Genomic DNA, 21,006 nt, shown 5'->3' on the forward strand with positions numbered 1-21,006 from the left:
ACTGTCCTGTTCAAAGAGTGGGTTCATCTGGGCTAGACACTAAGTTCTAAGTTCTGTTACAGGAACAACAACCACTTCCTCTGCATGCTATTTTTAGCTGCTGTGCCCAGCTGTGTAGTACTACGCAGTGTAATGTTAAGCAAAGTAAAAAATATAATTTACATTTCATTTCATTACATTTTTAAATAGAGTCTATTATTATAAAGAAAAATGCTTGTGGCATGCTTAAAGATTTTGCCCAAATAATCAAACTATTCAGTCAGTGGCAGGTAAAAAAGCTAAAACTTGTGATGAACTTAAACACCACCAGACGAACCAGATGTGCTGCATGAGTTTGCACTTTGCACCTCTGAGAACTTTGTACTACCTCAGATAACTGATGGACTTGATAAGTGAAAATGCTTTGATTTTTGCATTTTCCTAATTTAATATAATTGTTTTCTATTGCCAGCAAAATAACATGACTGAAATGTTGAACTGAAGGATTAACATGAATATCAGAATGATTTCCTCTTTACGCAGCAGCATGAACTGACAACACCATTTGTGTAAAACCTGATGATCGTGTTATCCATCATAATTTGACAATGTTCCAAAGACTTGCACGTTTCAATGAAAACAAGGAAATTCGATGTGCCTGTGGAATTTACATGGTCATCGTGACAAATTTGTTTATTTTATTGGATACCTAGAAACAGTGCATTATCTTTTAAAATACTAAAGCTTTCAGTATTTAACCCAGAATGTCAATGTCTGTTAGACCATGCATAGCCTATATAATATAAAAAGGCATAATATCACATTTTACAGTAAAGTAAAAATAAAGTCTAGAAAGCAAACATAAATGTAATACATTTTACTGTCTAAAGTTAAGGCCTGGATAAAAAACATAAATAAAAAAACAGTAGGAAAGAAAACAGGGACTCCTGTTCCGTTTTTGTGTCTCCACTACAAACATCTCCCAAAACAGGATATGTCTCTGAAACACACCTTCAGATGGGAAGACAGCCTGCAGAGCTGTGGAAATCCCCACACTAGGACAGTGGCAGCACACACTTCACGCTCATAGAGAGGAAGACCCCTTCCAGTCTGCACGCGACTCAGTGGACAATGATCTTTCTATCAGAACAGCAATAATTGACTGAACACAATTACCAAAGCTAGCAGGAAAGTTCACACAAAAATGAATATTCGTCATCATTTACTCACCCCTTTTTTTTTCTAAACTTGTATGACTCTACTTATTCTGTGGAACACAAAATAATATCTATCTTGAACAATGTCGCTGTTTTGGGGTTATATATTTTTTGTTCTCTATATGGAAAAATAATGAATAATTAAAGCGGGTAACACTTTACAACAAGATCCCATTAGTTACCATTAGTTAATTTTAATAATGTATTAGTAAATGTTGAAATTAACATTAACTAAGCATAATAAATGCTATAGTATTGTATTTATTATAAATATTTTCATTGTTAGTTCATGTTACCTAATGTAGATAACTAATATTGTTATGTGTTTGGAATGACATGAGGGGTGAATTGATATATAGTCAACATATTATTAGTATTGAATGTCAAACAAAGCCATAATATTATATTAAAATGAACAGGTCCTTACAAAGCCGTTTTACAGTTATGGAGTTTTAATTACTCAGATATCCTGTATTCACTGCTAGACAATATAAGGAAGCAGTGTACAGTGATCAGTGCCTACCGCCAACATACGTGGCCTACTTCTCTGGGCTTGGGAAATGAGTTTGTGTAGGGGAAGGGAGGGCTACCTAAAATGATCTTGGCCAAAGGCAATGGAGCCAAAGGCAGATGCACTGACATGAACATTTAGCAAACCTGCCAAAAGACTAGGCGAGTCTGCTGAGGGAAGTGTGAAGTGGGTCAGTCGCCCAATATTAAAATCACCTATTGTCTGAGATCATAGGACACAGTGACATGGAAGTTGCTGTTACAAAATGACCTTATACATATTTTTATTCTTGTTTGGGAAGAATGTTTATCACCATGTCCATTGTTTAGACCAATACTTCTGCATGCTTAGATAGTTTACCCCCATAGTTCACCTTCATTTTATTCCAAAATTATAAGACTTTCGTTAATCTTCGGAATACAAAGTCCACGCAACCAAAACCTTCCCACATCAATAAGTACAAAAAGACATTGTAAAAATGGCTCAACGTGATGTTTTATTAACAAAGTTCGGGAGGAACACGTTCAAATGATCTATCCAATCAGTATGAGAGAAGGACTACATATATACATAGCCGACTTGCCTATGTTCCTTAACAGTTTTCTGCATCACTCCACCACCCATACTCCTAACTATTGTCTGGTTCCTAATCCCTGCCAGGAATATGGGGGGGGGGGGGGGGGGGGGGGGGGGGGGTGTTCTGGGTCCGGGCCAAATTTCGCGCTCTGAGCCTTCCCCTCGGACAGCACACCAAACACTCATACTTCTTTTACTCTGCTATTTATAAGTGTGAACTTGTGAAATACTTGATTGCCTTCCCTTTACCATATTTTATGTGCTCTATGCATTGTTCATTGTTCATATGAATAAATAAAAGCCTGGAGAAAAAAAAACACTGTGACATTTCTCAAAATATCTGCATAAAATGCATCCATTCAGCTTGCTTTTAAGCAAATTTTGGTAGAGATCAAATAACTGAAGCAACATTGAAAACTCACTGTGGATGAATAGCAGCTTGTATCAGAAAAGATATATGAATCACAGTTGCCTGACTATTACAATATCAGTATTATGCAGTTAAGCATACAGGGTTTGCACAATAATCTGCATTTCGACAAATAATTAAGCACTAAAAATACTCGACTATACTGAGATATTCCATGATGTATCAAGTTTAACGAGGACTCTGTGACGTATCAAAATCTATTTTTATATATAGTAAACATCAAAGAGAAGTTGGTTTCTTCTAGCAAATCTTTTCTAGCAAATCGCCTTTGGGCAGACTGAAACTTTGACACTGACATACCTGAACTGAACAGTGAATAACCACAGGCAGCTGTAATGAAGTAGGTCAATAAATCACAAAACCAACACTGCTGGCTTCACTTCCAGTCTTTCTCCACTAATTATCTTCTACCAGAATCTTAAGCTGTGATAAGCATAAAAAAATAGCATTTGATTTGATCTGATACCATACGTTTATCATCATAACTTCACACCCAAATTACCCGGACTTTTAGAAAAAGATTTAAAATTGCGTTTTTTATGTTATGGAACATTGTAAAGGCCTATATATTGTATCCTCTCTAATATCCTGCTTTTTTAATCATTTACCACCACCTTCCGCAGCAGTAATACAGGCCCGGAAACGCTGACTGAAAACATGGGAGGAGACTATTGGATCTATTTCTAGCATCAATGTTATTGCTATTATTTGACCACACAGAGAGAAAAAATACCTACATGTAAATATTGTTTCTTCCTGAAGAGGGGTGTGTGTTGCATGTGCAAGAATGAGACCACTGTGTAACATCCTGCAAGTAAATTAGTCTAGGTTCCCCATTCCAGTCAAATGCATTAACAGACAAAAATGTATGAATTCAAAGACTCAAGTTTGTTTGAGCATGAAAAAGGTCTACAAAGTTGCAAAGCACAAAGTCCACTCTAAAGGGTGTTATCCTCTACTGTATATCAGTAAGCAGTGCACTGTTTTGAACTCACTGAAATGCCTTAATTGTATGGTCTTAAGTTTTCTTCCAGAAACATACACGTCACAATATTCCCAATGCATACACAAAATAAAGGGGGCGAGTCCTGGTTGTGTTGTTAGTGTACTGTCACCATGAGACTCTGGGACTGTACCATTTCCCACATCTGTGGTCTTGGCCACTTGAGAGCACATTCACGCGACAGGAATTAAGTGCTCGATATTGTCCCAGGTCTAAAAAATGCCAAAGCACAGTACACTTAAAGCACACTAAATCCACACTATTTCTTCTACCGCTTCGGAGTGGTATTGGAGGCAAAGCATCGTCATTCTTCACATTCAGAAACTTACATGCCCCAAATTTGCAACATGTCTAGGAAAAAGTTAAATTAATTAGAAATGACATTTAACTTTACCATTTTGTTTATTTAAACAGGGAATTATCCAAATGAACGTCAGTAAATTATAGAGTGCCGCAAGGGTCTGTGTTAGGACCTCTGCTATTTTCAATATACATGCTGCCCCTTGGTAATATTATTAGACAACATGGAATTAGTTTCCACTGTTATGCCAATGATACTCAGTAATGTATTTCATCATGACCAGATGAAATCTCTAAATTATCCAAGTTGACAGAGTGTTAAAGATATAAAATGTTGGATGACCAGTAATTTTCTTCTATTAACCAAAAACCTCTTAGAATACAATTTGCATCTTATGATCATATAACACCGTTTTTATAATCTCTACAATGGTTACCTAAGTTCCGTATCAATTACAAAGTATAATACTGACCTAAGGCAATAAATGGTTTATCTCCTGTGTATTTAACCAATCCACTGCCAAATTTTCTTAATATTGTGATCATTATGATCAACTTGTAATAACTGCTTTAATCAGATCATTGTTTCTGCCTAAATTAATACATGATGTTAGCAAAGAACATCTTAGAACTGTACTTTTCTGACATACAGTATGGACATGCACAGTCACCTCTCTGATAACAAACTTCTCTATACTCACTCTAAAAATGCTGAGTTATTTCAACCCATGTTTGGGTCAAATATGGACGAACCCAACCGTTGGGTTTAATATTTCATTTAAAAAATGTAATTTCATTTGACCCAAACATGGATTGAAACATCTCAGCATTTTTTCTGCCTTTTCTGTAATGCTGCTTTGAAACGATATGTGTAGTGAAAAGCACTATACAAATAAATGAAAAAGGTGAACTTGGTTGTAAAACAAAGTGTTAGAAATGTTATTGATGCAGAGATGTGTGTATTTTCTAAAATGGTGCAACTGCTTTTTACTGCTTAATTAGAAGCACCACAATTAAACTTTGATTGTAAGAAAGGGACTGAACAGATATTTTAAATGTTATTTTAAAGTGTATTGCCAATCAGAATCAGAACAGTGTGCATTTAATAAAAAACAAAACAAAAAAACAAAAAAAAATTGGTGTAACTATCTCCCATCACGTAATAAATTGTTAAATGCAGACTTGTGGTCTTTGCACTCACTTGAACACTTGGGCCAAATACAGGAAATACGTCATGTAAGCAGACAAGTGGTCGAGTGCAAAGACCACAAATGTGGGTACTGGGAAAGGCCCATTGTTTTTTCTACCCTGAATCTAACACAGTTATAGTAAGAGGCGTGATATTTGATAAGAGCACTTATCCAAATAAGGGTCTTTCATAGAAACAGGAGCTTGGACATACTACATTCGCTATTATCATGTGACCTTCCAGCGTCAGTTGCATAGCTTCACTGCCATTTATAAATCCTCTCCCATTGCCTCATGGGATAGTAAAGTGTCCATCGTATACACACTTCAGAATTTTGCCTGAAGTTGGTCATCCAGGTACTTTTTGCCTATACTCTTTTACGAGTACTGTGAATTCGGACATACTCCTTTTGTCACATAGGCTTACTCTTTTTCACCTATGTGTAGTATAGAGAAGTATGCGATTTCGGATGCAGCCAATGTGTTTAATTGTCATAAAAATAATTCCATGATGGAACAAAGGCCTGGGAAGTCTTCCTGGCCATGACATGGGGTATAGACAATCCGAGAACAGCCTCTTGTCAACAGTCCTCACCTTGAAGAAGGCGAAGCAGACAAACTGCTGGGTTCATATTCGGAACTAGCTTTCTGTAATGAGAGTCCATTGAAGGCAAGTTGACCTGAAACCATGTGCAGTTTATTTACACAAAACATGAACAAACTCAAAATAAACAAAGCCATGGCTTGAGCATAAAACAAACACACCAACAGAAGCTACACGAACAAAGCTAAACAAGAGATATGGGAACATGAGGCCTATTTATATACTCCAAGACAAATGACTAAACAAGACAAACCTGAAAGCAATGAACACAATCACCCAATCAGAACATATCAAATGATTCATTTCTAAATCACACGAGGTCCTTAAGCCTTAAGCGAATAGGGCTTAAGGGTACGTTTACACGACAACGATATGCTTAAAACTGAGAAGTTTTTCCTTTTAAACCTGTTTTCAAAAGTTTGCGTTTTCAACTAAAAACTGAATACTTTTTGGTGGCTAATTTACATGACAATGGCATTTTGGGTGCCTGAAAACGCAAACTTTTGAAAACGAGTTTCAAAGTGCAAGTTTTTGAAAAACGGTCTCCCGTGTAAACAACAAAAACGCGAATCTGTGAAAACGATGACATCATGCACATGCGTATTACGTGTTCAATCTATAGTGTTTCATCGCCATCTAATGGCCTGGCAGCAGATTATAGCGTTCTTAGTCGTTTTCGCGGATCCGTGTGAATGGAGACTGGTGAATGGGAAAACTCAAAGGAAAAAATTCTTGGTTTTAAGCATTTCGTTGTTGTGCGTAAAAGTTGAAATACTGCAGCAGAGCGATGACATCTCAGATCATTATCTAGTCTCATGTAAATTACATTTAGCCAAGGCTGCAAAGCCGACTCCGTGTTATAAATATGTTAGACCTATCACTTCTGCCACTAAAGATTGCTTTATCAATAATCTTCCTAATCAGTTTCATCATCTCAGCATCCCAGCTTAGAAGAACTTGATATTGCAACAGAAACTTTTAACTCTCTCTTTTCCAGCACTTTAGACACCGTTGCTCCGTTGCGCTTAAAGAAAATTAAAGAAAAAAGTCCAACACCGTGGTACAACGAGCACACTCGGGCCCTTAAGAGAGCTGCCAGAAAAATGGAGCGCAACTGGAAGAAAACAAAACTAGAGGTATTTCGGATTTCATGGAAGGAGAGCTCGATTACGTACAGAGAGGCCTTAAAAGCTGCTAGATCTGCTTATTTCTCAAACCTATTAGAAGAAAATAAACAAAACCCTAGGTATTTATTTGAAAGAGTGGCTAAACTAACGAAAAAGAAAGCTTCAAGCCCAGAAGTTTCCAAGCAGCACAGCAGTAATGACTTTATGAACTTCTTCACTTATAAGATTGATAATATCAGGGACAAAATTACAACTATGCAACCGTCTACTACAGTATCGCATCAGGGAGTGCATTGTAGTCTCCCTGAGGAAAAATTTTATTCATTTATTGCTATAGGAGAGGAAGAATTTTGCAAACTCGTTAATTCATCTAAATCGACAACATGTATGTTAGACCCTATACCGACTAAGCTACTGAAAGAGATGCTTCCAGAGGTCATAGATCCTCTTCTTAATATCATTAATTCGTCTTTGTCTCTAGGATACGTACCAAAAACCTTTAAGCTGGCTATGATTAAACCGCTTGTTAAAAAACCGCAACTTGATCCTACAGAATTAGTCAATTACAGGCTGATCTCGATTCTACCTTTTCTGTCAAAGATATTAGAAAAAGCAGTATCCTCACAACTGTGTTCCTTTCTTGAAAGAAATTATATCTGCGAGGATTTTCAGTCCGGATTTAGACCGTACCATTGTACCGAGACTGCTCTCGTTAGAGTCACAAATGATTTGCTCTTATCATCCGATCGTGGTTGTATCTCTCTATTGGTGTTACTTGATCTTAGTGCTGCATTTGACACCATTGACCACAACTTTCTTTTAATTAGACTAGAAAACTATGTTGGCATTAGTGGAATTGCACTAGCATGGTTTAAATCATACTTATCTGACCGTTATCAGTTTGTAGCAGTAAATGAAGAGATGTCTTATCGATCACAAGTTCAATATGGCATACCACAAGGCTCAGTACTAGGGCCGCTGCTGTTCACTCTGTACATGCTACCATTAGGAGATATCATTAGGAAGCATGGCATTAGTTTTCACTGTTATGCTGACGACACTCAGCTGTATATTTCTTCAAAACCTAACGAAACTTACCATTTCACAAAATTAACGGAATGCTTAGCTGATATAAAAAATTGGATGACTAGTAATTTCCTACTACTTAATTCTGAAAAAACAGAGATTCTAATTATTGGACAAAAAACGTCCACACGTAATAACCTAGAATACTGTCTAACACTTGATGGCTGCTCTGTTAAGTCTTCGTCGTCGGTTAGGAACCTGGGTGTGCTCTTGGATACCAATCTTTCATTTGAAAGTCACGTGTCTAGTATCTGTAAAACCGCATTTTTCCATCTTAAAAATATATCTAAATTACTCCCTATGCTCTCATTGACAAATGCGGAACAATTAGTTAATGCGTTCATGATCCAGGCCGTATCCAGATCTGACGAAGGACCTTCGCCTGGACAAAGCAGTGCTGAAGTGCCAACTAGTCTCTCCCTATGGAGGATCCCTTTACCACTCTACAGATAAAGCGCTGTCGGGAAAATTCGTTTAGCGTACCTAGCCCGAAGTGACAAAATAAAATAAAATTGTGTATCAAAATTTATAAGGAGAGACCAGTCCTTTGATTAGGCTTGGCTTGTAGGGAATTACAAACCTGCGCACATATATTCAAACGCACATAACTAACCAATTTGTAATGCGCATGTGAACGCCATCAGCGTTTATCACAGGTTCGCGTTTAAAGTCTGTGTAGAGAGAATGGTGTCGTGTTAGCGGCCCCTAATTTAATAACAAATGATCGTTGCGACGGAAGCGAATCAATCAAATCTAACTTTAGCTGGAAAATAACTTTATTAAAGACCCGCTATAAAGCCAAAACAATCTCTGTTACCTTAAATTATACGTTTATCTCTGTAAAGCTGCTTTGAAACAATCTACATTGTTAAAAGCGCTATATAAATGAAGATAAGATGACTTGACTTGACTTGACATACCCTTAAGAAAGCACAAGACATGATCACATGAGGGCAAGAAATCACATGACAAACAGGAACCATGTCTATGAGAATTTAAAAATAAAATAAAGATGAAAAACCGCACTCTCTAATTATATCTCATATATTTATTTATACCATGTCCACCATGGTATAAATAAATATATGAGATATAATTAGAGAGTTCGGTATTTCATCTTTATTTGATAACTTCGTTATAACTCGCACCCATAAATGGTTTGGGAGTTGAGCGCGCCTGTTCTCAGTACAATTTCAAAATAAAAGACATGAAAACGTAAACTTGAAACAAAACCAAAAAACAGACATTCTTTAAGCAAAATCGTATTCCTTATTCCTCCCTTTTAATTTTGGAATAAAATATGACTCGGATATGTTATTGACCGGTTTTGTGAGATGTACCAATTTACTATTAGTTATTTTTTAAGAAGAATAGCTGTGAAGAATAGCAGCTGTGAGAAATGCTTATGCATGCTCATGTGAGAAATTCTTATTAATAATAAATGAAGACAGGCATCCAGGGCTGACCCCATTACAAATCATTTCAGAATGATCTTATTTCCTATTGACAAAGGTACTATTTATCCTCGAACTTGATCATAACTGACATATAATCCAATTTTATGTGCACATTCTGGCTGTTTTTTATTTTATTTTATTTTTTTATAGCCAGTCATCTTGTGACTTAAATTTTTTTTTCTTTTTTTTTTCTAATAACATAGAACGGGGTAACAGTTCATAAACACCCTGAGCAAAACAAGGAACATGAAAAGACTGTTGTTTTAGCAGACAGAGGTGTCATTGTTTAGTTATTAACCTGACATTTGATCATAAGAATGCCTCTAAAAACTGCAGGGCACAGTGGAAAAACCAAAAGCAAGCATTTAAAGTCTATGTAATTTGTGATGACAGTCGCCTTAAAAATCACCTCCATGTAATGCGTAAAACATTGGTTTATTACTATGTGACTAGGGCAGACTTCTGAAAATTGCCAATAATATCATTGTTAGTCATTGTGTAACCATATCGACAGACTTGTGAGTAGTAGTTTAATTTGAATGGGACTTTATTTAATATATATCTTTTATTTGACATGTTACAGTGTACAAATATAAAAACAATGAATGCACCTCATGAATATACACATGAAAAGTACCGTGTTAGTTCTCTGGAATGCTAGGATCACAAAATAAACATAATAATAAAAAATAATAAAAAAATTGCATAACAGTGTACATTTCAGTAGCACTGGTCATTAATCTGTACCCACAACACTCTTTCCAACATGTTGTCACACCAAAATAAAATGTAGTATGGACTGCACCTACACATTTTAATAAACAAATATTATTTAAAAACAGTCTGCCCTGAGAGCGAGTAAAATCCCCCAATTTGCTCAAAATTTTTATTTTTTTATAAAAACATACATAGCCTATGTACATTGAACACCGTTGCTTGATAAGCTTGCAAAAATATATACAAGTTAAGTGTTTGTAAAATAATCAGGAGAAAAAAAATTTGTTTTGACAGTTATACTGATTATTTTAGATTATAAATATTCACACATGCTTTGAAAGAAAGAAAGAAAGAAAGAAAGAAAGAAAGAAAGAAAGAAAGAAAGAAAGAAAGAAAGAAAGAAAGAAAGAAAGAAAGAAAGAAAGAAAGAAAGAAAGAAAGAAAGAAAGAAAGAAAGAAAGAAAGAAAGAAAGATAGATTTCAGTTTGTTTCACTAGCAAACTGCGCCAGTATTACAGTGTACTGAATGAACTGTCTTGGTTTTTTATTCACTAGCGTTCAGCCTCCAGCGGCCACATGGGTAGAACTCAACAACTGCTTTATAAGGACCTCTATTGGCCAACCGACCAAACTACAAGAAGAGGCATTTAAACCAGACAGGTTTCAAATGGTTTTAAAGTCATAACACCAAAAATAAAACAACAGAGAGGATATATAAATATATACAAAAACAATCACTGAATACATTGGATTTTTTTAAGGACTATAATCTGAGGCTGGACTGTCTCAATTCTCTGGCCAGACTGAAATGGGATTAAATAAACAATAAAAAGAGGAAAGACTGTAAATGAACATATATATATTTCCTGAGAATTTTAATTATAGCTACATAAAATAATTACATCATATATACAAACAAATTATTAAGTTGTCCAGAGTGCTTATTTGGATGCTGGTTAATATGTACATTAACAAGAGTATTCTGGTAGTTAGAAATCCATGCCAGTTGAATAAGAACCAGGACAGACCTTGTTCCAAATAAATCCAGTAATAACATCCCATATTTCCATTCATACCAAACCTTGGTTAAGGATGACTCAGATTTTGGCTCATAACCAAATTCAGATGTTAGACTTAAGTCCACAAAAATTGTCTCAGTTTGCCCACCAAATTATATTCAGTAGGATGTACCCTTAGAAAAAACAACTTCTGATCCGATTATTCTAATCTCAGAAGTTTGAAGCAAACAACCCCACATGTACATAGACATGATGCACATATAATGTAATAAAAGGGAACTTTTACCCAAAAGTGCATCTTTGCTTTTGTCCTGAGAGTCGATATGCAAAGTTGTTGTTTGAAACTGAAAGTGGAAAACTGGTATGAATGTTTTAACCAGACTTAAGGCTTCTTAGGCTGGAGGTCTGACTTAAAGCCTGATCTCGGGGTCTAAGGCTGAGGTCCACTGAAAGTGGCAATAGGGAGGCAAAGAAGAGAGCAGAAGGTTGGCTGCAGAGACTGGGTCTGAGATGTGAACACCCTTCCTTTCGTCCAATCAGTCGAACTATCTGGCTTATAACAAACCGATACCTCACACCTGCAAAGAAAGAAATCATTTTGGGTTGTTTGGCATTTTAGAAGAGCTCAATGGAGTTTACATTCAAATACTAATATACAGGGTCCGAAAAGTAATTGCCGATGGCTGGTACATTGAAAAAGTTTACCGGTTGTTGGCCACAAAACTAGTTTTATAACAAATATTTTTAGTGTCTCTATGGCAATGGAATTATGAAACAGTTTTTTCTTTGTGACAAACAGTGATGGTCACTGACTCACTTTCAGTGACAAATGCTTGTTTCCATCTCACAGTAAAACATGAACATTTCATGATTTTGTTCCTTATTTTATGGTTTGTTTTTTTCCTCTCGTTTTGCTGGCTTAATGCAAAAAATGCTGAAACAAAATTAAGGATGAAATACTTATATTGTGAAATATTATTACCGTTTAAAATAACTTTTCTTAAATGTAATTTAAGATGGCAAAGCTGAATATTCAACAGCCATTACTCCAGTCTTCAATGTCACATGATCCTTCCGAAATTCATGATCATTCTAATATGCTGATTTGATTTGGTGTTGAAAAAGGTTGTGCTGCTTAATATTTGTGTGTAAACCATGATACATTGTTTTGCAGGATCTTTGATTTGATTCTTTTTAAAGGAACAGCATTTATTAGATTTTTTATTTTTTAAACAATGTACAGGTTTAACTGTCATTTTTAATCAATTTAATGCATCTTTGCTGATAAAAAAAAAAAAAAAAAAAAAAAAAAAAAAAATTATATATATATATATATATATATATATATATATATATATATATATATATAACTAATTAATTGCATGATGTGCTGATTAATTAATCGCAAATTAATCACATTACTCGATTTAATTTGTAAAAAAAGTTAGACCTTTTTAATGCACATTTTTCTGTAATTAATTGCGAAAAAAGTTTATTATATTAAAGTTTATTATATATACTGTATTTTTATATTGTAATCAATTTAAATTTAATCTCCAAATTAATGTAGAAGTCATTAACTTATTTAAAATAAAGACTTTCTACATTTATACCAATACTGCTACTGATGTCTCTATGAAATCGATTGTTTCTTAATTTTAGTCATTAATAATAGCCATTCAACATTACAGTATAATTGAAAGCTACCAATTTTAACATTTATTAGGCTTTACAAAAATATATAATAACTTTTAATTTAAGTGACCTTAAAACAATACATAAGCCCATTATAATAAATGTCACATTTACCTGTACCCTTCAATATATCAGGGCAACATTTTTTCTATTGGCCCAGTCAGACAAGTTCAGATTTTTGCTTGCCCTGTCAAAAAGCAAAATGTTTTTGACCCATGTAACCTTGTAAACAGTGCTTTAAGATTTTCAGGTAGGTCATTAACACCAAGGATATATACAGAAATTGAATAAAGATATTAAACACTTCACAGTCTTCACTGCATAAATTATAAATTAAATATTATAATTATAGAATTAAATATAGATGAATGCTTATTAAAGCTACAAATGTTATTCAGTCTTTTTATTTTGTTCTTTGATTATGCTTAATGACAGACTGCAGCAGGTTTATTAGGCTGCTGTAACTTTAAGACCTGCAGCACATGACGCGGAGCTGACACACATTTCCCCACAACTTTTTACGTTAATTTAAGACTTAATTTAACTGTGATTGCGAGGATACTTGACAAAACTGGCATTTTTGCATTATTTTAAGTGTTTTTGTCCGTTCAAGCGATGTCTGAAGTGGCTATCTGTGCGCACGAGTTGTGTGTGTTACACAGGAGATTCACAGGATCAGTACAGCACTGCGTTCTCTTTGTGTCTTATTGTGCTTGAATGGTTTAAAAGCATAATGCATGAATAAGAGCGTGATAATATAGTAAGCCAAAGGATGACAGGATTCTGTTATTATTATATTTTTAACGCGTTAAACTGAAATTAATCGCATGAGTTAACGTATTATTTTGACAGCACTAATATACATACATACTGGACGCAGTAATTAAATTAGATTACTCCAGTAAAAGTATAAATATGTAAACACTTGTCTTACTTGTCTATCTACCACTGCTGGGAAGGAAATAAATATATTTTCTTTTTAAGCCAAACTTTAGCATCTAAAGCCAACAAAAACAAACTGTACCTGGTCACACTCTGCAAAATTTTCTTCTCATCTTGGTCCAGACAAACTGCAAAGGTGGTGTTGCAAGTTCCGCTAACCTGAACCTTATCCACTTTTACTTGTGTGGTGGTCAGTTGCTGGAATACAAACAACATTATCTGAATAAAACATTAAAATACTGTAACTTGAATCTCCCAAATAACTTTAACATTCATAAACATTTTAACTTAATCTATGCAAGAATAAAAGAGCTTTGAAAAGGATATATGTGTATTTTCATACTCAGTATAATCTATGATTCATTTATTTATTTCAAACATTTGTAACAAACAGTATCTTTTTTATTCAATCGATAACAAAACAAGATTGAGTACAGTCAGTGTGTGGTGTAACTGAACCAAAGAGTAACCACTAGCACTGTAAAAATGAAAGTACAACTGACACCAAAGACACAAGGGTGTAAAAACAACAGGCTTAGAAACAGGTAAATAAAAACCGAAATGTTTGCTCTTGGTAAAAAAAAAAAGTTGTTTGTCGGCTGCTACACATTGCTGCAGAAACCACACGAGAAAGTAACTGAAGGTGTTTGCACTAAGTTTGTTTCAGGCTGTTTAAACCACAGCTTAGTTTTCTCCCATACTTCCTTCCTGCTCACCTGATTGTAGCCTTTCTTTGATTTAGAGTTTTGTCTCTTCAGCACTTCTGTCATTGTCAAATGAAGGCACTCCATTTTAGAATCTAAAGAAAAAGAAATAAATGAAGCACTTGTGATTTGGTTGATTTGGATTTACATGCACTAACAATCAGAACTGCAAAAAAAAAAAAATTTTTTGCTGCATTTGAGTGCAGTACAAGCAAATATTTATATTCATAACTATTGGAAACATATGTATAGTACTGTATGTGTATACTCTGCAGTTAAACACGATTATTTAATAAATAAGTTAAAATAATTGATGGCTTCAACAAAAGCATATACAATTGATTAAAAACCTTGTAGCTCACAGTAGGTCTGTCTTTAAAGTTATCATTAAAAGTGAATTGCCCAATGGTGAAAATGAATGGGATTTTGAATGGGATGAGTGATGCACTCCTTTTTTACGGTGCAACAGTGATTTTACAGTTCATATTAAGCATATCAATTAATTTCATTCATCATTTCAATAAATTTAAAATTAAACAATTAACATTCCTAATTAAAATATGTTTTAAAAAGTTCTGTCTATACTGGTCAATGTTATTTTCTACCTAGTTCCTCAGGATTCCTGCAGGCTTTCAATAGGTTTATGGAGGTGCAGGACTTTTCTGACATCGTCTTCTGACTTCTACCACTGACATGTATCTGAAAGTAAAGGCAAAAAAAGAGAGAGTGTAAATGAAAATGGGATTACTTGCATTAAAATGAAAATGGATTGTCATTTGAAACTAATCAAATCAAACACTGGAATGGTTCATCTTACTCTGTTGTAAGTCACTTCCAGTGACAAAGGAACAGCCTCTCGGTCTCCATCAATGCCAAATCTCTTACTGGCAGCACCTGCAAAATAATGAAAAGATTTGATTCCTTAGAAAAGAAGTCAAGTTAGTCACCTTAACTACAGCAAAACACAATACAGCTATTATAACAGGATCCGAAAAGTTCTTCTTCCTTTTTTTTCATGATGCATAAACATTTTTGATTAGTCTGAATTTAAAGCTGCTTCCGTTGGTCAAAAATATCTTTTGAGAAGCGAAGATCTGCTACTACCCAAAAAAATATTTCAGTTAATTATGCAGATTACAGCATGCACTAAAAAGCCCTTTCGCATGACTTATGGCAGCGATTCAATACGCTGTCATGCGCCGCTTTGACCTCCATATGCAGGCAGAATTATGGAAGGTTTATTGTACAGGGTTGCAAGATAGCAAAGAAACAGAAGTAAACTGTGTAAACAGTGAGCACGTACATGCCAAAAAAATGATGACCAGTCACAGGTGATGCAAATAATATCATTGGTCATCTCCTAGCAAGGTCACATATTAAGGAATGGGTAGATTAGATGGTAAGCAAACAAATTAGTTCTCATAATCAATCCGTTGAATGCAGGAGAAAATGGCAGGAATAAAGACCTGAGCGACTTTGACGAGGGGGGGGAAGGCGACTGGATCAGAATATCTCTGAAACGACAAGGCTTGTGGTTGCTCCCGGTCAACAGTGGTGAGAATTTACCAACAGTGGTCCGAGGATTGACAAACCATAAACAGACAACAGGGTGTTGGGCACCCAAGGCTCACCGATGCACGAGGGCAACGCAGGCTATCACGTCTGGTCTGAGCCAACAGAAGGTCTACTGTAGCACCAGTCGCACAAAATTTTGAAGATGGCACTGGGAGGGATGCGTCACAACACACAGTGCATCACACTCTTCTGCGTATAGGGCTGAGTAGCCGCAACCAATCAGCTGCAGAATTGGACCTTGGAGCAATTGAAGAAGGTGGACGTTTGCGCCGTTTACCTGGGGAAGTGATGGAACCAGGATGCACTGTGGGACAACGACAAGCCGATAGAGGTAGGAAGTGTGATGCTCTGGGCAATGTTCTGCTGGGAAACCCTGGGTCAGACATTCATGTGTATGTAAATTTGACACGCCACCTATCAAAACATTGTCGCAGACCAGGTACACCCCTTAAAAGTGTGTTCAAAGTGTTGGTATGGCCTCCAAATTCCCCAAATCTCAATCCAATTGAGTATCTGAGGGATGTGATAGACCAACAAGTTCAATCTACGGCGGCTCCTCCTCGCAAACTACAGGACTCGAAGTATCTCCTGCTAACGTCTTGGTGCCAGATACCACAGGACACCTTCAGGGGGTCTTTTAGAGTCTACCAATAGCATATTAGGAAGGTGGTCATAATGGTTTGGCTCATTTGTGTATAAATTGCTTAGAAAGGAAAATTGTCCTGGTAATTGCTTTAATATTCCCATGGAAAAAAAGAAGTTTCTGAAAGGATAGCATACTAAGCAAACATCAAATGATGTGAAATTGGCCATTCATAGAAACAAAGATCTGAAATGACTGTATATCTTGTTGTTTGTTCACACTTACCCATGGCCTTGATGGCTCTTGTACCAGCTGTGTGGCCCAGCTCCAGAGAATGAATAAACACTTCAGTCCGTCTCTCTCCTCCAGCTAGTGTCAACTATAGTCAATAATAGGAATAAAACGATTGTGAAACTATTGGATTGCATTATGGTTGTAAAAGATGCAAGACAAGTTACAAAATAGTCCAGAAAAGATGAATGAAATACTGTAGTCAGTAGTTAACACCAAGAAACATCTAAAAATGTATGTAGATGATACGAGCATGTCTTAAACAATTTCTGCAGTGAAACTAACAAATTTGAATGAATGTATAGTTTATTCAAAACAAAAAACAAAAACAGAACCCATTTGAGAAAGATGCTCCACATATTGATGGCTATACTGAAAGGCTATAATATATAATAGATTTATAACTTAAATGTCTATATATTTATTAACTTTTTATGGTACAACTTTAAAGTCTTTGACTGGAACTGCCACAGAATGAGGAAATGGCATGTTTTTATTCACCTCTGCTTGATAGAGCTGAATGAGGGCAGGACGGGCGGCAAGGCGGCAGTAATGGAGCACCAGGTCAGCAAATATTGGTAAACGCCCCTCAGCAGCGCCCTCGGACAAGTCTGAGTCAATCTTTGATGTCTGCTGTTAAGGCAAGAACATTTGATGTAAATACATTGTTCATCAGTCATTTGATTTGGGGCGGGCGGGGGGGGGGCGGTATGGTGATAATCAAAACAATACAAAACACACTTTCACACACGCAAGTTCCTCATATGAATGGCTTTATGGGATGTGGTTTTTTTTGTGTGCGTGTTTGACGCAGCCGAAAACTGCTTGCCATATAATGAAAGGTTTACTGATGTTTGTTCTTCTTACTGATTATTTGGAAATGAATGCATTCTCTGTTCATGTGAATGAGTTTGTGTAGTCGTGAGCGTATCACCTGGCACAACACATTAACGGGCAGGTCCAGCAGGCTCAGAGTGTTCCGCTCATACCAGGGATCCAGCATTCCCAGCAGATTAGCTATGTCATTAGTGCTGTCCTCCGTCCCATTCACACTGAGATCCTGTTGATAAATTAATACCAGTGTTTCTGTATAAAAATCTTACATGTGAATGTCTGGACTAACAATTGAATGAAAAAGAAATAATCTTTGTTTTGACATCAAAGTGTGTACAAGTAGTGTTTGACTTTATTAGCTTAGCTTAGACCAGGAGCATACATATGCCTGATGAAACCTTAGGTTAGTTTAAGTCTAGCTGTCTTCAAACCTGGCTAAGTTTGTCTTTAAATGGTGCCAGCATGACCTGCTAAAAAATAAAACACAAAAAAAATCCCAAATTCCCACTAAAACCATCAAGAGAGACCAGAATATCTTAGCCAGGCTGGGATACCATCTAGACCAGATTAACACCATCAGAGATGTGGTTTGATATCCAATTAAGCAATGTGGCCAATACACACTAAAGGATCTGAGAGAGATAACCACACTTAAATGTGGAAGTAAAAATCTTCTAAATTGGTGATTCAGTGTGTCTGGAATACAGGAACCACATGTGAAACTGTAATGATTGACGCAGTGATAATTACAGCCATGCCATGTGGCTGCAAACACGAATGGCAACAGTATAAGCAGTTTGGTGTTTGCTACTTTTCATCATAGTGAATTTAGTAGTTCTATTTACTGCAGGGCTGGTGAGAGCTACGGTAAAAACTGGTTCTGTAAACACTTTGCAGATTTTAAGCGAATTCAGCTGTTACTACCTAATTTTTGGTTGAATGTGTTGTCATGCCAGTAAAATTCTGTGTACCGAATAGGAATTAGCACTTGAGAAGAGAAGTAAAATTTGGCTGCAGTGTGTATGCACCTGCCCAAATTGATGAGATTTTTGCAGTCAGTCACTTCTTAAGCCTGATGAATAAAACCTAAAGCCCAAAGTATACTTCAGTTTTGAAGAAAAAAATTCTGGACATAGCTGAAAGCATAGCCTTTCTTAATATACACCCACTTGATAGTGTGTGCGAACACAGGTGGTAGCATATTAGTTTTATCGTTGTCCAATGTCTGCACTATTTCTCGCCGGATTTTTTGAACGATAACATTTTGTTGTTTTTTTAAATTAGAATTGCAATTGCTCATCAATGTGGGAGTTTATTGTTGTGGCGTCTCCAGTAGTTTGTTTCTGTCTCTTTAATTTCTTTTGGACTTGAAACAACACACTGTGTGGACCAGGTAATGAATGCAAAATGCATATTATGCTGATGACACAATTATTTTACACACTTCACTAGGGCTGGGTATCATTAAAAAGTACCGGTTCCTGAACGATACTTTTTTCAATACCAATTTTCTGAAATCCGTTTGAACAAAATGAAATTACGTAAGACATTGCGTACTAAAAAAATCTTTAGTTTTATTTTTTCAGTTTGTTGACTTTTTTTACAGACTCAAAGACTCATTTATGCCGGAATATATGCCTCGCGCTCAAGCGCACGCATAAAGCTCGCCGCAATGCTGACTCGACATCTCTGCAGTATAGTGTATATCGAGGCAATTCGGTCAGTGCCAAAAAAGTATCGAACTCGATACCCAGCCCTAGACGTCACTATACGCATACCTTAGTGTACATGAAAAAACCAAAGCATCAGTGTTGTAATTTCACTCACAATGCTAGAGATGGCTGATTTCAGTGGACTTGCTGAGAGCTGCAGAGAAGAACCCGAGTTCCTCAACGAAGAGTTGGCAGGAGTTGTATCCCTCCGTACAGGCACAAAGAAAAATTTCATCCTGAAAGCTTTGGTGAGGTGCGGACAGTCTCTCTCTCTTTTCCTTAGACTGCCATAGGCACGGGCAACCCTCCCTGCCACATGATCTGCCCCAAACACCACCACTCTGAGCGTAGTGGCCCCTGTTGGCCCTTCCTCATCATCGCTACTCAGAATGGGTCTTCTCCTGTAGCAAACGTATTGCAGCTGCGAGAGGGGGGCAGGGGGCACTGGTAACCCAAAATCAGAGTTCCGCAGCCGCACTTGCTGTGGCAGAGAATTGGATCTCTTAGAGCGGACGATCACTAATTCTTTAGCCTCAGGGGTGCCCAGGCTCTTGGCTCGACAGAGAGAGTTGCTGCTGCGAGGTTTGAAGAGTCGTGAGAGGCACTTGGAAAGTCGTGCGGTGGTTTTGGTCTTGGACACATATGCTGTACTAAGACTGTCCTCCTCTGCGTCCTCACAGAAGTCACTGTCTGTACCCGAAGCTTGAGATGAGTATGAAAGCGTGGAGAGGGGAGAGTATTCGGAGGAAGCGACCGACACCGTGGAGAACATTGAGTCTTTGGAGGCAGTGGAAAGGGAGGAGACAGTGGAGAAGGTTGAGGCACGATAGTCAACGCAACCGTTTGATACAAACCCCTCCTCCAAGACATCATATTCATCATCTTCCACGTCGACATTGTCTACATCATCCTCCTCCTCCATGCCCTCAGATGTTTGAGACAAGGTCAATTCAGACTCTATGTCTAGAAGGTCGTTTAGAACATCTAGCAAAAAACAAGATGGAAAATCATGGCTCATAGGGTCATTATTAGCTGGAGGATTAATTTCCAACTCATGAACCCCCTTAATGATATTTTAAACTAAATCAAAGCGACTGGAAATCAATCTTATAATGTTTATAATTCAAAAACAGCCAAACAAATGTTTGAATAAGCAGAAAAAAATGGGACTGGCTTGAATTCTGAGTCCTACCAAAATTATCCTTGTCCCAATGGAAGGTGTAGCACTTGGCTGCTGGAAGGCTGAGCGTCTGAAGAACCCCTAGTGACACAAACACAACAAAGTCTTTCTCATTAATCACCATCCCACTCCAAACCCAACACACCACTGTTTCCCAAGCCGAAAAATCATGCCATCAGCTTTATTGCTTCATGTTGGCCATCCATCTTGGTTAAGTTTCTAAGAGTTGGAGCCAGGTAATATGTACTACTGCCCAGACAAATAGAGTAGTATGTA

The 21,006-nt window shown here is 36.6% G+C and overlaps 1 protein-coding gene across 3 annotated transcripts in view; it reads right to left on the reverse strand.

Annotated features, from left to right (window-relative positions):
• Nucleotides 1-10,007: 10,007 nt before the first annotated feature.
• The window catches only part of pik3r5 (phosphoinositide-3-kinase, regulatory subunit 5), a 31,317-nt gene continuing 20,318 nt past the window's right edge, over nucleotides 10,008-21,006 (reverse strand). For all 3 annotated transcript variants that reach the window (XM_082136768.1, XM_082136770.1, XM_082136769.1), the window contains exons 9-18: nucleotides 20,743-20,811; nucleotides 19,666-20,534; nucleotides 17,939-18,064; nucleotides 17,506-17,637; nucleotides 16,999-17,092; nucleotides 15,373-15,449; nucleotides 15,161-15,254; nucleotides 14,568-14,650; nucleotides 13,934-14,049; nucleotides 10,008-11,792 (exon numbers count right to left, since the gene is read on the reverse strand). In XM_082136768.1, the coding sequence (XP_081992894.1) occupies nucleotides 11,645-11,792; nucleotides 13,934-14,049; nucleotides 14,568-14,650; nucleotides 15,161-15,254; nucleotides 15,373-15,449; nucleotides 16,999-17,092; nucleotides 17,506-17,637; nucleotides 17,939-18,064; nucleotides 19,666-20,534; nucleotides 20,743-20,811 (1,808 nt within the window). In that variant the 3' untranslated portion in view covers nucleotides 10,008-11,644. The remainder of the gene's footprint in view (nucleotides 11,793-13,933; nucleotides 14,050-14,567; nucleotides 14,651-15,160; nucleotides 15,255-15,372; nucleotides 15,450-16,998; nucleotides 17,093-17,505; nucleotides 17,638-17,938; nucleotides 18,065-19,665; nucleotides 20,535-20,742; nucleotides 20,812-21,006) is intronic.

This window comes from Leuciscus leuciscus (genome assembly GCF_965113295.1).
Source record: "Leuciscus leuciscus genome assembly, chromosome: 14".
Classification (NCBI taxonomy): Eukaryota; Metazoa; Chordata; class Actinopteri; order Cypriniformes; family Leuciscidae; genus Leuciscus; species Leuciscus leuciscus.